Here is a 13,606-nt window from a genome sequence, read left to right on the forward strand (position 1 = left end):
TGTTAGAGCATTGTAAGTGTCAAATCAACCATGAGGCTTAAATTAAATATCTTCTATGCGTTCTCTTGATCCATATATTCAACTTAATTAATTAGTTTGAATAAATTACATACATTAGTTAAATTAATTAATATAATATATTTTAAAAATATTCTAAACATTTTTTTAGTTCCCTCCATCTCTCTCCTAATTAATTATTATAAAAAAATATTAAAAAAATAATAAACATGTAAATAAGTCTCATATATATGGAAAAATTACAAATAAGACCCATTAAATATATAAAATTACAATTTGGGGTCCTAAATTTAGAAAATAGCAAATAAGGACCTGGTCCTACTTTTGCAAATATAAAATGTAAGTGAAATGTCTAAAATACCCCTCAATCAAATTATAATTTGGTCTATTAAAATTGTCATTCGTTAAAGTGAATTTGTCATTTCTTATAGTTAATTTGTCATTTGGCATACCTTCAGCTAAGTTGTGATTTAGTCTACCGAAATTGTCGTTTGCTAAAGTGAACTTGTAATTTTTCATAGTCAATTTGTCATTTGGCTGAGGGGTATTTCAGACATTTTACTCATATTTCATATTTACAAAAGTAGGACCCGGTCCTCATTTACTATTTTTCAAATTTAGAATCCCAAATCATAATTTTACATATTCAGAGGTTTTTATTTGTAATTTTCCCTATATATATAAAACTAACGTTCATTTTTTAATTAGGTGCTACCATAGAAGTACTTTTCATTAACTAGATTAAGTATTTGTTGGCTAACAAAACTATATGTACTAGTACCGATTTTTAATATAAGATCCTATTTGATTTTTATTTTGATCTTAAATATAAGACCCTAATTTATTTTCTCTCTCATATTTATATATATTTTTTCAAAGTAGCCCTTCTAAGAATGATAGTTCTAGTCAATATACTTGATTAGCAAGGATATTTTAGGAAAGACAATACCTCTTTGTGACAAATAACTAACTCAACTTACTTTCTTAATCTCTTCAAATTAGTCAACTGGTTTTTATAATTAGGATTGGAGGTAATATTTATTAAATATTTTATATATAATATAAAATTTTAACAAACGGTTTTATTATAAATTGTGAGCCTCATTGTTTTATGCGGGGCGGACCCACAATACTTCAATTTAAGTCTTTTCTTTTTTTGGTCAGAATACTTCAATATAAGTCTAAATTAAGTCTATAGACTATAAAGTCATCTTAGCTTCAATAAAAGTCTATAAAGTAATCACAATCTATTGCAGATTTTTTTTTTTTAAAAAAAAAGAGTAATCACAGACCATGATGACAGAAGAAAATGGAAACTCTCGTAATCTTGTGTTTTTTTTTTTTTTTTAAATCTAATAATGGCTGCTTCCCAAAAATTTAGTTCCCTTGCTGGGAAATGGCGGTGAATGATCTGAAACCCACAATCGTTGTGATTTAGCTTCTGGCTTCTTGGTAAGGTAAAGTCCCTCTGTATTGTTTCGTGAGGCTGATTGTTCCAAATCCTTCTTCAATTTTCAAGTCCTATGCTTCTTCATAACTTTGTTTTTCTTTGCTCAATCTTTTTGATCAAGTTGATTGTCCAATGCCAGATCCTGCTTTGAATTTTGAGTTTCTAGGGCTTCTTATCTTGCTTGATATGCCCACCATTGCGACTTTGAGATTTCCATACAAGAATTTTAGGAAAACAAAGTGGCTGAGACTCTGATCCTCACCTGATCTTACTTAGCCCCCGCTTGCTTTGCTTCAGTTTCACAATTAAGCAACTATTTCAGCTTTCCTTTTTTTCTTCTACTTTTTGGGTACCAACCAAAATAGAATTTAGATTTTGTTGTATGCAAGTCGGTGCTTGATAATGATATGCCTAATTTTTTTTCCCCTAATGTTTTCACAGGCTGGGCTTCTTCGCAAAGAGTATGGGTTTTTGACTCTGAGCATATAGTTGAAGGATTCTGAAGGAGGTGAAGAAATTTCTCACGATGCGGTTGTTCCCCTTGAGCTCTAGCTCTAGCACGAATTTGAGCTCGGAGAGGGAGCAAAATAGTGAGAAAAAGAGTCGTACTGTGGTTTATCTCAATGTATATGACCTTACGCCTATAAACAATTATCTTTACTTGTTCGGGCTTGGAATCTTTCATTCGGGTATAGAAGGTATGACGTTTTCATGATTCTCTTGATATGTGTCATCTTCATACTTTTATGACGTTTACATGATTCTCTTGATATGTGCCAGCTTCATACTTTCTCATCTGTGAAATTTAGCTGCGTTGTAAGATCATTATTTTATACTCACAGCACATTACTAAGATATAATGGTGTGTTATTTGCTTGTTAAAAAGAAAATGAAATGAAAAATACTGAAATAGTAGTTGAATTGAAAGGTCTTACTTTCTCATGCGTAATGGAAATTTCGATATAGAAATCCAGTCAAGAAGTGCGGTTTGAAAATGTTGAATGCAGTTGAGGTTAAGCTGCCATTACTTTGGTTTATCATCTCATCGTGTTATAGAAATTCGACAGTAATCCACCATAATAATGTTGGATGATGAGTCCACAGGCACAAAAAGAATTCTAGGTGTTCTGCATGAATCACTCAGTGCAATTATGCTTTATTAACTCTCCAGATATATTATTTATGATAAGATCTCATTCAATAACTTCTGAGTGTCTTTCATGGTATGTACATTTTTTCAGAGGTTTAAAGGCCATCCACTCTGCTTTCTTTGTTAGCGCCTTTAGTGGCTTATTTTGAGCATGTCTAGACTACCTTAATTGATATTATATTATTCCTTTTCTTTGATAGATACCATAGCAACTTTTGTTTGTGTACAATCATTACGGATGTTGTCTTTTGTGTATGGCCACACATTTATTTTAACATTCCCATCTTAGCTACACCTTTTGCTTTCTCTTGTCCTTGCAACGCCCGATATTCACTACTTCCCATATTCACCATAGCAACTCTTGTTCGCCTCACATTTAATTTTCTAGCATGTTTTATCATAGTTCTTGAACACTCGGAGAACTTCACCTTTCCATTTGCTTTTAACTGCTTCCATCGCATTATGTACATTGTTACATATGAAATTTCATAACTTTTACATCAAGAACATACATGATATTTATGACTACTGACTTTGCTGTTATCTCAGGCATGCTCATCTGGGATTTGATTGAACATATCTTTCCTTATGGTTCAATTGGGAATTTAGGAGATGACTTGCTATTGTTTTAAATTTGTGACTTTCCATTTGAATTAATTTTTTGTTTCATTTGCCAAGTGGATCAAAGTTTTTTTGGGGGCCTAATTGATATTCGTTTAAAAAAAAAAAAAAAGAATCTGATTTAGATATTTGAGTTTTCTGTTCAAGGAAGAAGTCGTGATGGTTCTTTTTTCCAATAACCAATTGCATCACTGTGACTTCACTCTGTTTGCTTGGTTGAACCTTTTCAAGATCTTTTCAGTATCTCTATATGTTCTTTTGATTTTCTGCTGTGTAGAAAGAGATTTTGATGATAGGGAAAATTACAATCTGGTCCCTAGAAAGGGAAATTATCCCAAGTTTATCGACAACTGAAGAACATGCAATGATAAGTTTCAGAGTAGGAAATGATAACAGATTCATGCTAGTCACTTGTCATTTGGATTCTTGGTAATTAAATTCCTTTCTTGGGACTTTATGGTAATTCTCCTTTGATGATATGATAGAGATTTGCTGAATCTTGAGATTATATTCATAGTATGATTCCATCATAACTTTGTGATTGATATAGTATCTTAACAGTACATCAATGCAAGCATTCAAGGTAAATTGACTTTGTGAACCTTAAAATTTTGATCTGTCCATTGGTTTTCTTGTCAAAGTTTGTAAATGAGAATCCCATCTGCCTGCATTGAGCTCATACAGTGTCAAATAGAGATTTGGACAAACCGCAAATGATGTATTAAAATTGTAGTGTCCCTGACCCCTATCACAACATATGGTCAGTAGGGGAAACTTGGATGACCATTTAAAGTATAATTAATGAAGGGAGTATTCCTTTTTGGCCGGTATCTTATTCACCTCACCACTAAACATCCTGTTTCTATTCAAGTTTTCGTTCATATTTCAGTGCAACGATTTTGGAATGTTCCAAGTTACTCTATCCAACAACAGAGTAGATGATAGCGAGAAAAGCTGTTTAATAAAGGAGTAGAACTATGTCCCTTGAACAAATTATTGACAAGGAGCTTAGATGCGCTAGTTTGTCATTTTAACTTTAATTAATTTTAACAAACATATAGCTTGATGTTTTCCTGGGCAGCGCATGGTATGGAATATGGCTTTGGTGCACATGAGTATCCATCAAGTGGAGTGTTTGAGGTTGAACCTAGAAGCTGCCCTGGCTTTATCTTTAGACGATCAGTGTTGCTAGGCAGCACTGACTTGTCTCGTACAGAATTTCGTTGCTTCATTGAGCGCCTCTCTTCTAATTATCATGGAGATACTTACCATCTGATCGCCAAGAATTGCAACCATTTTACAGATGAAGTCTGTCAGCGGCTAACTGGGAAATCTATCCCTGGATGGGTAAATCGGATGGCTCGTGTAGGTGAGGACTGAGGACTGAGGACTGTGGTTGCTTACCTTACCATCCATTTTCATGCATATATGCATCCGCAATAAGCATTTGTTTGTGTCGCCAATCGTTGCATATGGTCTAAATTTTGAATCAGATTCTGCTATGTTCCCAGCTAACTAGAGTTTCAGATTAGTGGAGTTGATTATACAAGCGTTTTTGGGCCATCACCAAGCAATTGCTTATGATAGGCTGGATTTTTGAATTTCTGTGAACCTAGTGATTCCAGATGCTACTATTTTTGTCATCTGATGATATATAGTTTAAACTTTCAGGTTCTTTCTGCAATTGTCTTTTGCCAGAAAGCCTTCAGGTTGCTGCAGTTAGACATCTTCCTGAACGTCTAACATATACTGGTAAGATACGCAAGCAACCTTGTCATACAATACTCTCTATGATCTGGCTTTATTCACAGTCTAAGGAGGAAAATTTCTATTATGGAAGTGCAGATGGCTTGTGACATATCCAGCATGTTTTCAATATTTTTTGCACAACATAGTGAGGATTAAGTGAAAAATCTTGAAATTATACGCACATCTGCGATGAAAATACAAAAAGAAACAAAGTTGGCACGGATCTTATTTCTTTCCCTGTGAACATTAGAAGACGATCTGGCACATCTTTGGAAACCACAGGGACGACAGCATAAACATTTGACAAGTTAATTATTGAACTAGATGTATATTGATTTGTTTCTTCAAAATCTCAAGGTTTATTTTTGGTGCTTTTGGAAATCAATTTGTTTTAGCAGAGTATTTATTTCTCTGGGGTTGTGTTTTATGCATTCATTTGTGTGATATAAATTATTCAAACTGGTTTGCATGATCATTGGGGATTAGAACAATGGAATGTTGCCTTCATATTGCAGATGACGAAGGATCAGAATCTGGGTTGTCTGCATCAATAGAAAGTGAAGAGGAGGAGCCAAATCACCATCTGCTAACAGCATCTAGTGGTGACGTAGCCTTTCTAAAGGAAAACCGGTGCGGCTAGCTCGGGAGCTTCTTTGATTTTATCAGTTCCTGTCGTGTTGTGATTATATTATTCTTTGTTCGGTTTGCATCATATTCGTATATACAATCGCAGCTCACCCTGGTGACAAGCTTATCAAACAGCTCTATCTGGAGAAGCAAAAGGCATATTTAACAGTACAGTGACGTGTGAAGATAATCTGTTCAACCAATGTCCAGCCCCCTTAAAGCTGGAGGGGCTGTCTGAATTCTTATAGAAGTCATTAGATTTCAAAAAGCAAAAATGTTCTGGCTCAGGTGTGCTATGTATTGTGTGTGTTTGTGTACACCCCCGCCTTGTGTGTTTGTGTATGCCCCCCGCTTTTTTGGGGTGTACAAGTGCTAGGCAGGCTACAACTTTACTCCCTAAATCCACAACTCTGTGTAAATTCCCCCCCCCCCCCACATATATATATCTATTGTGATTCCGCTCTAATATGGTTTGGGAGTTGAAGTCAAATAAAACTTTGAAGGTGTGTGGAGGACGAGTTCTGATGGTGATGAGCCTGGGCCTCTGTATAAAGGATGGAACAGTTTGTCTTGTATTTCTGGTGCTTTTCATTGCTGTTTGTGTTTGGAAACATTTGCATGGAGGTTGGGGTCACGGGAAGGCGAGATTTGGACGGGTGAATTAAAGTAACACGCAAAGGTGGCAAGCTAAGTGCATTGGATTCCTTCGCTTTTTCCGGACAACTTCCTTAATAGCTAATCCTTGCTCTCGGCTCACGTAGGACCAAGTGTTATCAAGGAGTGTGTGTGAGAGAGACACAGAGGGTACGGATGGATGAAATTATCTGTGTAGGGGTTTATATGGACAAATTCAAATTCAGGGGAACAAATTAAACTTTTGACTTTTGTAATTTTATTTTATCTTCTGTTTATTCCCGTGTGAATTTTTACGTTTATTTATTGCTATATAATTTAATCCTCACAAATCATTGTAATTTTTAATTTTTATTTATTAAGATTTGGAAAGTATTTATTGACTTTTGATTAAAGGTGCATCTAGTCCCATAGTTTTATTTTCAGTTGTATTAATATTATAATCTTTTTTTTGGGTATATTTAACACACTGATTTTATTTTTCTAACGCATTTAGCACTTCAGGCACTAAAGATCAGATTAGGATCCTAAATATATCAGGGGGGATGATGTCCTTGGAAAATAAAATTAAGATAATGAATGTATCTCTGCCCTTGAATTTTATTGATATGATTAGTTATTTACTTTGAAACCGTAAGCTTTATGACAAACAATAACAAATTGGAGGTAAGATAATTATAATTCCTAGTACAGAAAATCTCAAAAAAATATCAGAAAAAAATTAAAAATTGGCTACATATTAAGGGTTTGATGATAAATATTAAATATTTAAAGTAATTACTCCTTTCAATTTTTCTTATAAGTTTCAAATAACTAATTCACGAATAATAAATAAGTAGTTAAAATTAACTGAAAACAGTAAATACGTTAGAAATATGTATTTTTTAAATATATTTTTATAATAAATGAGAAAAAAGATGAAAGCGAATATATGAGGATATGTGATAAAAGAAAAATAATTAAAGATAATATTGAAAAAATGCCTTAAATGTTGTGACAAACCCAATTTGAAACTTATAAAATGTACTACATTTCTATCTAAATTTGAAACTTATATATAAGATCGGAGTAGCAAGGAGTATAAGAATTAAATGCATACTTTGTTTTCAAAAATTAGTACTTATTAATTAATTTCGCCGTACTTCAAATTTTTAATTCTACATACTTTTATTTATTGTATCGTCTACAACGGAGAGATATGTACAACCACCTCATTATCACAGTAGACGGGAAACTTCCCAAGTCAAGTGAATAAGACACAATATATTAAATCCTCGTGCCACGTTGGTCAATCAGCAGCCACTTGGTCAACCTTGAACCCTACCCTCCTATTCTATTCTATCATCCCCTAATTAATTTTTAATCTTCTTTTTTTGCCCGAAATTAATTTTTAATCTTACACCTAACCTTCCATTATTTATTCATTATCAATTTCTTCCTTAAATATGCATTTTGCGCAAACTCTAGAAGCCATACTTTAAATTAAAACAACTCGAAGGGCATCTTGTTGCCGTTCTTTTTCACGAATTGGCAATTATAAATGTGCCCCCACCTCCAAAGTGTATAACTTTAGTATCTACCTGTGTTTGTTTGGGTCTGCAAGAAACCAAATTCTTACTTGGTCTGCTTTATATATATATATATATATGTACATGTTTTTGTGTATATATATAACCAACCATTTATGTACCAACCTGGAACATTAAACTAGGACTCATTCCAAGTCGTCGTCGTCGTTGTGTTCTTTCCTCCTTCATTTCTCAAACTCACCATGCCTCCATTCATCTTCCTCATCCTCTTCTGGTTTTCAGTCTTCCAAAACTCTGTTCACTTCCTTTCTGCAAATCCCCCTGCTTCAAGTTGCAGTAATGGCGCTCCTCGTATTTCCTATCCTTTTCGTTTGAATCCGCAACAACCTCAGCAGTCCAAGTCGTGCGAGGTTCCCTCTGGTTTCGAGCTGTTCTGTGAAAAGAATCTCACCAAGATTTACTTTCCTTCTTATGGCGATGATTTGGTGGTGAAATCAATTTCCTACCCCACCAAAAGAATCAATCTTCTTGACCCCAGAAACTGTGTCCACCACGTGTTTCTGAATCTCGATCTTTCTCTCACCCCCTTTCGTTACTTCTATGTTCTCAAGGACTACACTTATCTGAACTGTTCGACCAGCCTTTCCCGTCCTTTCATGGAGGTTCCTTGTATGAGTGGATCCGACTTTCATGTCTACACAGTTGACCCTTCCTTGCCTCTGCCTGCTTCTTGTGTAGCAGTCAAAACCGTTGCGGTCCCCTTCGAATATTCCCCTTACCTCGCCGACAACAGTCTCGGTCTCGGATTAACCTGGGACTCACCTCTGCTTCAAGAAACCAGAACAGAGCACACAGGTAAAATAAGTTTCTTTCATTCTTCCAGCAATCTTTGGTTCTTTCAACTCGATAAAGCTTACGTTAGAATCTATACTTCATGATGATATAGTCATTATGTTTGTGTGCAGTTGTAGTTATCTGCGTCTTTGTGATTGTGATGGCGATACTGGTAAGCATAAAGGTTCAGTGGTCAGGGACGAATTCTGGGAGAAAGAAGATCGGTTATTACAGAGCCTGTGAGAATTAGAGCACATAATGGGTAAATTTTTGAATTTTAGTACAGAATATCGTGATCCTAGCGGTGGGAACTCGTAGAAGGATCTTTTTTTTTTGGATATTTCGTGAAGTTTGAGATATATAGCATGTGATGTTGTAGAAGATAAAGAAAGGTTATCTTGTTCCTCTGTAATTGCGAAACAAAAGTGAAGATCTCATGTAGTTTCTTGATGCTTATCTTGTAAGGTATCATGTATCTGACTTGGGAATGTATTTTTGTTCCCATCTATCCTTTTCCTCCCTTTCTCCCAAATCCTTTGAGACATCCTAAAGGAGAAAATCCTGGGAACTCGTGAAAGAGAACATCACAGGTGGGTCCCTCAACGTGACAAGCAAAGTTTAATTTTCGGGTCCAACACGACAGGAAGTTTAAAGTCATACATGGCAATGGTATAGGTAGGAGGTGTATTGGGCAGAATAAAGGAGCAACTTATATGACAATGCTGGCATTTATCGTCATAATCAGAGACTATTAATAGCGAGGAACCATCTTGCTTGACCTCACAAGCTTTTAACGAGAAATTATCTTTCACCCGAACCCAAATTGTCATCAAAAGTACAGGCTTACATTAGATATCAAATGTGAACATTTTTTTAATGAAAACTTTGAACATGAATTGGTCGTATTGTAAAAGACTAGCATTTTCTGAACCCAATCTTTACTGAGGAGAGTAATATGGGAAGCTCCGACTTCAATTGTACAGCGTACAAAATGGGGTATCATGATCAGGAGCCGTGTGGAACATGAGACAAAGTGGGTTGGTCCACAATATTTTGGGTTAGAATTTTCTTAGCCCTGCCTAATAATTGACCCTTTTGTTTTGAATATAAATGCGCGTCTACGCATACCATTTTTTTTTATAATGACAAGTCAATGTTGGAATTCACATTGAGAGAAGTAGTTCGAATCTATATTGAGAAAGGTATTTTTATTTAATACCCAATAATAGCATCTTAAACAGAATTGTCTCAAATTGGATAATGCTATGTTTAACCCAAAAAAAAAAACTTATTAACTTCACATATATTAGGAAAACACTTAAAAGTGGTCAAGTGTTATTGGAATAGAAGACTTGATGCACACAACCTATGCTTCCTTCTTTGATTTTGAGTGGGTCATATGTAAAGACAAAATCCCCTGGAGTAGTGCTTTTAGTTTGCAACCTTCATTTTATAATAGAATATGTTTTGCTTGAAATATTAATTTTTTTACCTGTATTTTTATTTTAACTATTAAACTTTCTAATTAATTAATCAAATTCTTCTAAGTAATCACTTTCATTAAGAGTGATATTTTAAAAGAAATAAGTGATGTTTAGGTAATTTTATTATTTTATGTAAAATTATTATTAAATGTCTAAGAATTGGAGAGAATATTATTCTCGGCGGCTTCCATGGACTATTACTTTTAGTTTCCAGCCTTCATCTTCATTGATGAATAAGGTTAATAAAATCTTGAGTATCTCAAATTTGTCTTTATTTTGGTTTTAATCTCTTAAATTTTGAATCATAGATTTAGATCTCTCAAAATAAAAATGATCCAAATTTTTATTAAATTATAGAGATTAGTATTTTGAATGAAAAAAAAATTAAAAGACCAAAATTAAAATGGGAACAGACTTTTTAAAAAATAAAAATAAAAACTGTATATTTACTAATCATAAAAGAACAAGGGAAAATTCCAAAAAATAATTGTTGAATTTTAAAATTCTAAATCAGTATTAGTTATTACACTCATAAAAAAAAACTACATTAAAAAAGCAAATGATAATATATTTTTATAATAATTCATAATTTGAAATTTTAAAATTTAACAGTCATTTTTTTTAGTTTTTAATGAAATGTGATCAAAATGCAATATAATTTTCTGTCATCTGATCTGATAATTTGACAAACTCATCAGCCATAAAATAATTCTCTTGGGGGTTGAGACCAAAAGTTGTACATATTTTGATGTTTTATTAAATCATAATTGGCGTCATCGTTTCATAGTGATATCGCAGGGAAAATTAAAAATGTCGGGTTGTGCATTGCTCGGCCACCTACAAAACAACAGACGAGGTATACAATGTAATTTCGCGAGGGCCCAAATTGTTCTGGAAGACTGGAAGTTGGATTGGAGAAGACACTCACCAGCTTCCTACTGATGGGGATGGCTCCTCCATCATCATCCTTCTTCTTCATCCTCATGCTGGTCTTCATCTCTGTTCCACTAACCAATTCGATACCCTTTATTGTTCTTCATGGTAATTGCTTGACCTTAGTTTTTCCTTCTTGTTTCTATAATCAATTAGATTCCCCCTTTTTCTTATTGTCGATCTGTTTCTGGTACTCGTAATTTCTGGTCTGATTTTCATTCGTTAACTGCCCGCATCTGCCGGAAGAGCAACAGTGGGGTTTCTGAGTTCTTCCACTTTTGACTGTCATCGGACGAATTTTCCTATGCTCGGTTCATTCAGCTCAATTTCAGTGGCATTTTCGTTTTTGTTCATGGTGGTCAACAATATATGTAACTGTCTTTGACTGACAATATAATATTTATGAAAGTTTTGTGCCTTGTCTGCACTTTTTAAGTTTTAACTATTTTTTATTGGCGGGAAAACTAAGTCTAGATTAGCAGAAGAAATATTGAGGAGTTCCTATATGGTTCCCATCTCACTCATATCGACCCTTTCGAAGTTTATAGTTGCAAAATCTTTTGTTGTCAATATGCAGTTTACAAATTGATTATTTACTTCTATGTTATTTGTTGGTGGTGTTTAATCGACTGAAAGAGGAATTATGCTTGAGACTATCTGAAGGCTTTCTTGTAGGGTGAATAGTAAAAAGCTATATATGCATGCAGAATTTTTAAAACTCAAAGCTCTTCAGGTCTGTTACTCAAGCTGCAGCGGCTTTTAGTAATTGTGTTGTCCATTTCGCTGGAATTTTAAACAAGTTTGTACACATAGATGAAGTGCATGATCTTTGTATCTAAGGAAAAATGAAGTGTATGATCTATCTATTATTGTAACAAAAAGAGGGATTGGTTAGGGAGTTGGGTAGTTATAAGTGTTTGAGCCAGTTTCTATAAATGAGGCAAGGCAGTGTACCGCGAGTTTGTTCTTGTATGAGTGATGATTGAGTAATAAGACAACTCTATTCTCCGAATCTCTCTCTCGCTCTCTTGTCTTTCTTGCTCTCTCTCTTTCTCTCCCATTCTCTCTCTGATTATCTTCTTTCCTCTCTCTTTCCCAATTACGTTCTACGTCAGTGTATCATTGAATAGATACCTGCCTGCTTCACATAATTTAGTTCTATGATAACTATTTTGTAACTGAGTCCCATGAACTCCATTCTTAGTTTCTTTATCTTGGTTTACACTTTAATATGCTTAATTTGGAGAGGTTGCTGTTTGAATTTAGTTCTGTCCATACTATATGAAGGATTATACATCGTCATTGCATTCACACACTGCCTATAGTTTTATACAGATCCTATTTCTGAAGATATTCTAGATGGGTAAATTACTAATATAGTAGATTTAGCTGGCTAACATGTTGTCAAACCCAAGTCTTGAACCTTTTGGTTCTTTGAGTGCATTACTTGGTTATACTTGTAATTTTCTTTAATTCTCCATAGTTTTAGTTTTAGCAACTTGAGACTTATATCACAATGATCTGTGCTGCAGGTATTGGAGATCAGTGCTCCAACCATGGGGTGGCACAATTTACTGAACTACTGTCCAAATACTCTGGTGCTAAAGGATATTGCTTGTATGCTTGCATGTCTTTTATTTTCATTAACTGCTATGCTATAGAGGAACTGAGTTTGAAATATGCTTGGTTCCTTTTAGTTCTCCTTGATTGAATTGCAAGAGTCCAACATAATTATCTTCCCCTAGCCAGGGTCCCTTTGTTATAATCTTGATCTTATAGAGTGTGAGGTTGAATTTTATCATTTCTAATGAGGTTTGCCTTATTGGTCCAGAGAGGTTGGTGATGGAACATGGGATTCTTGGTTTATGCCTCTGCAGGAGCAGGTAAGAGATCAGTCCAAAGAGGAACTGCTGAATGGAAGTATTTCTCGTATTGATTATCCATAATTTGATTTTTTTTTTGTTTTGTTTAACATTTGTGCAGACTGATATGTGTTGCAAAAAGGTGATAAAGATATGCTGGAGTAGTATGGTAACTTTTGTACCTGGCTTTCATGGTTAATCACACCTCTGAATACTTTGTTCCCCACCATGTTCAGGTGAAGGAAAAGAAAGAATTGAGTGAAGGATACAACATTGTTGGGCTCTCTCAGGTGATGTACGAGGATTAGGATTTCCTTACTTTGCCTTTGTTTTTATGTTGTATTCAATAATAGTTTGATACATTGGTAAATTGCACCGGTCACATCACCACATTGCTCCAATGATTTCAACAAATTGTCTAGATGCCTTAGGCATTAGCAGAGAAACTATGTTGCCGAGGTCTGTTTATTACTGATAAATTCATATAAACTAGTTTTCTTGGGTAGTTGACTAAATCGTCTAAATTACAACTGTGATTGAGTAATTTAATTCAGTCACCAGTGAGCTTCATCATTGAATGATCTTTTGAACATCAAGTCATGGAGACCTTGGTTTTTGTAAAGATATGTATTACCTTTCGTAAGGGATTTTATTTCAACTAGCTAACTTCCATGGATCTCACATAATTTTCTTTCCTAACAGTTTAACCTCAATCT

General features: G+C 34.4%; 2 protein-coding genes and 1 long non-coding RNA gene across 3 annotated transcripts; all 3 read left to right on the forward strand.

The window, feature by feature from the left end:
- The first annotated feature begins 1,376 nt into the window (after window positions 1–1,376).
- On the forward strand, window positions 1,377–6,574 carry LOC114730055 (deSI-like protein At4g17486). Its single transcript, XM_028917072.1, has 5 exons — window positions 1,377–1,475; window positions 1,910–2,166; window positions 4,321–4,608; window positions 4,911–4,991; window positions 5,504–6,574. The coding sequence occupies exons 2-5, from the start codon at window positions 1,995–1,997 to the stop codon at window positions 5,626–5,628; spliced, it is 666 nt and encodes a 221-aa protein (XP_028772905.1). The 5' UTR covers window positions 1,377–1,475; window positions 1,910–1,994; the 3' UTR covers window positions 5,629–6,574.
- A 1,323-nt stretch (window positions 6,575–7,897) lies between these two features.
- LOC114730058 (RING-H2 finger protein ATL22-like) lies at window positions 7,898–8,861 on the forward strand. Its single transcript, XM_028917074.1, has 2 exons — window positions 7,898–8,632; window positions 8,743–8,861. The coding sequence occupies exons 1-2, from the start codon at window positions 8,020–8,022 to the stop codon at window positions 8,859–8,861; spliced, it is 732 nt and encodes a 243-aa protein (XP_028772907.1). The 5' UTR covers window positions 7,898–8,019.
- Window positions 8,862–11,066: 2,205 nt separating this feature from the next.
- On the forward strand, window positions 11,067–12,911 carry LOC114730054 (uncharacterized). The gene is made up of 3 exons (XR_003738807.1): window positions 11,067–11,136; window positions 12,561–12,645; window positions 12,860–12,911. It is a non-coding gene; the product is annotated as an uncharacterized LOC114730054 (long non-coding RNA).
- The last annotated feature ends 695 nt before the right edge of the window (window positions 12,912–13,606 follow it).

Source organism: Neltuma alba, unplaced genomic scaffold (assembly GCF_004799145.2).
Source record: "Neltuma alba isolate B1F8T4 unplaced genomic scaffold, ASM479914v2 tig00012700_pilon, whole genome shotgun sequence".
Classification (NCBI taxonomy): domain Eukaryota; kingdom Viridiplantae; phylum Streptophyta; class Magnoliopsida; order Fabales; family Fabaceae; genus Neltuma; species Neltuma alba.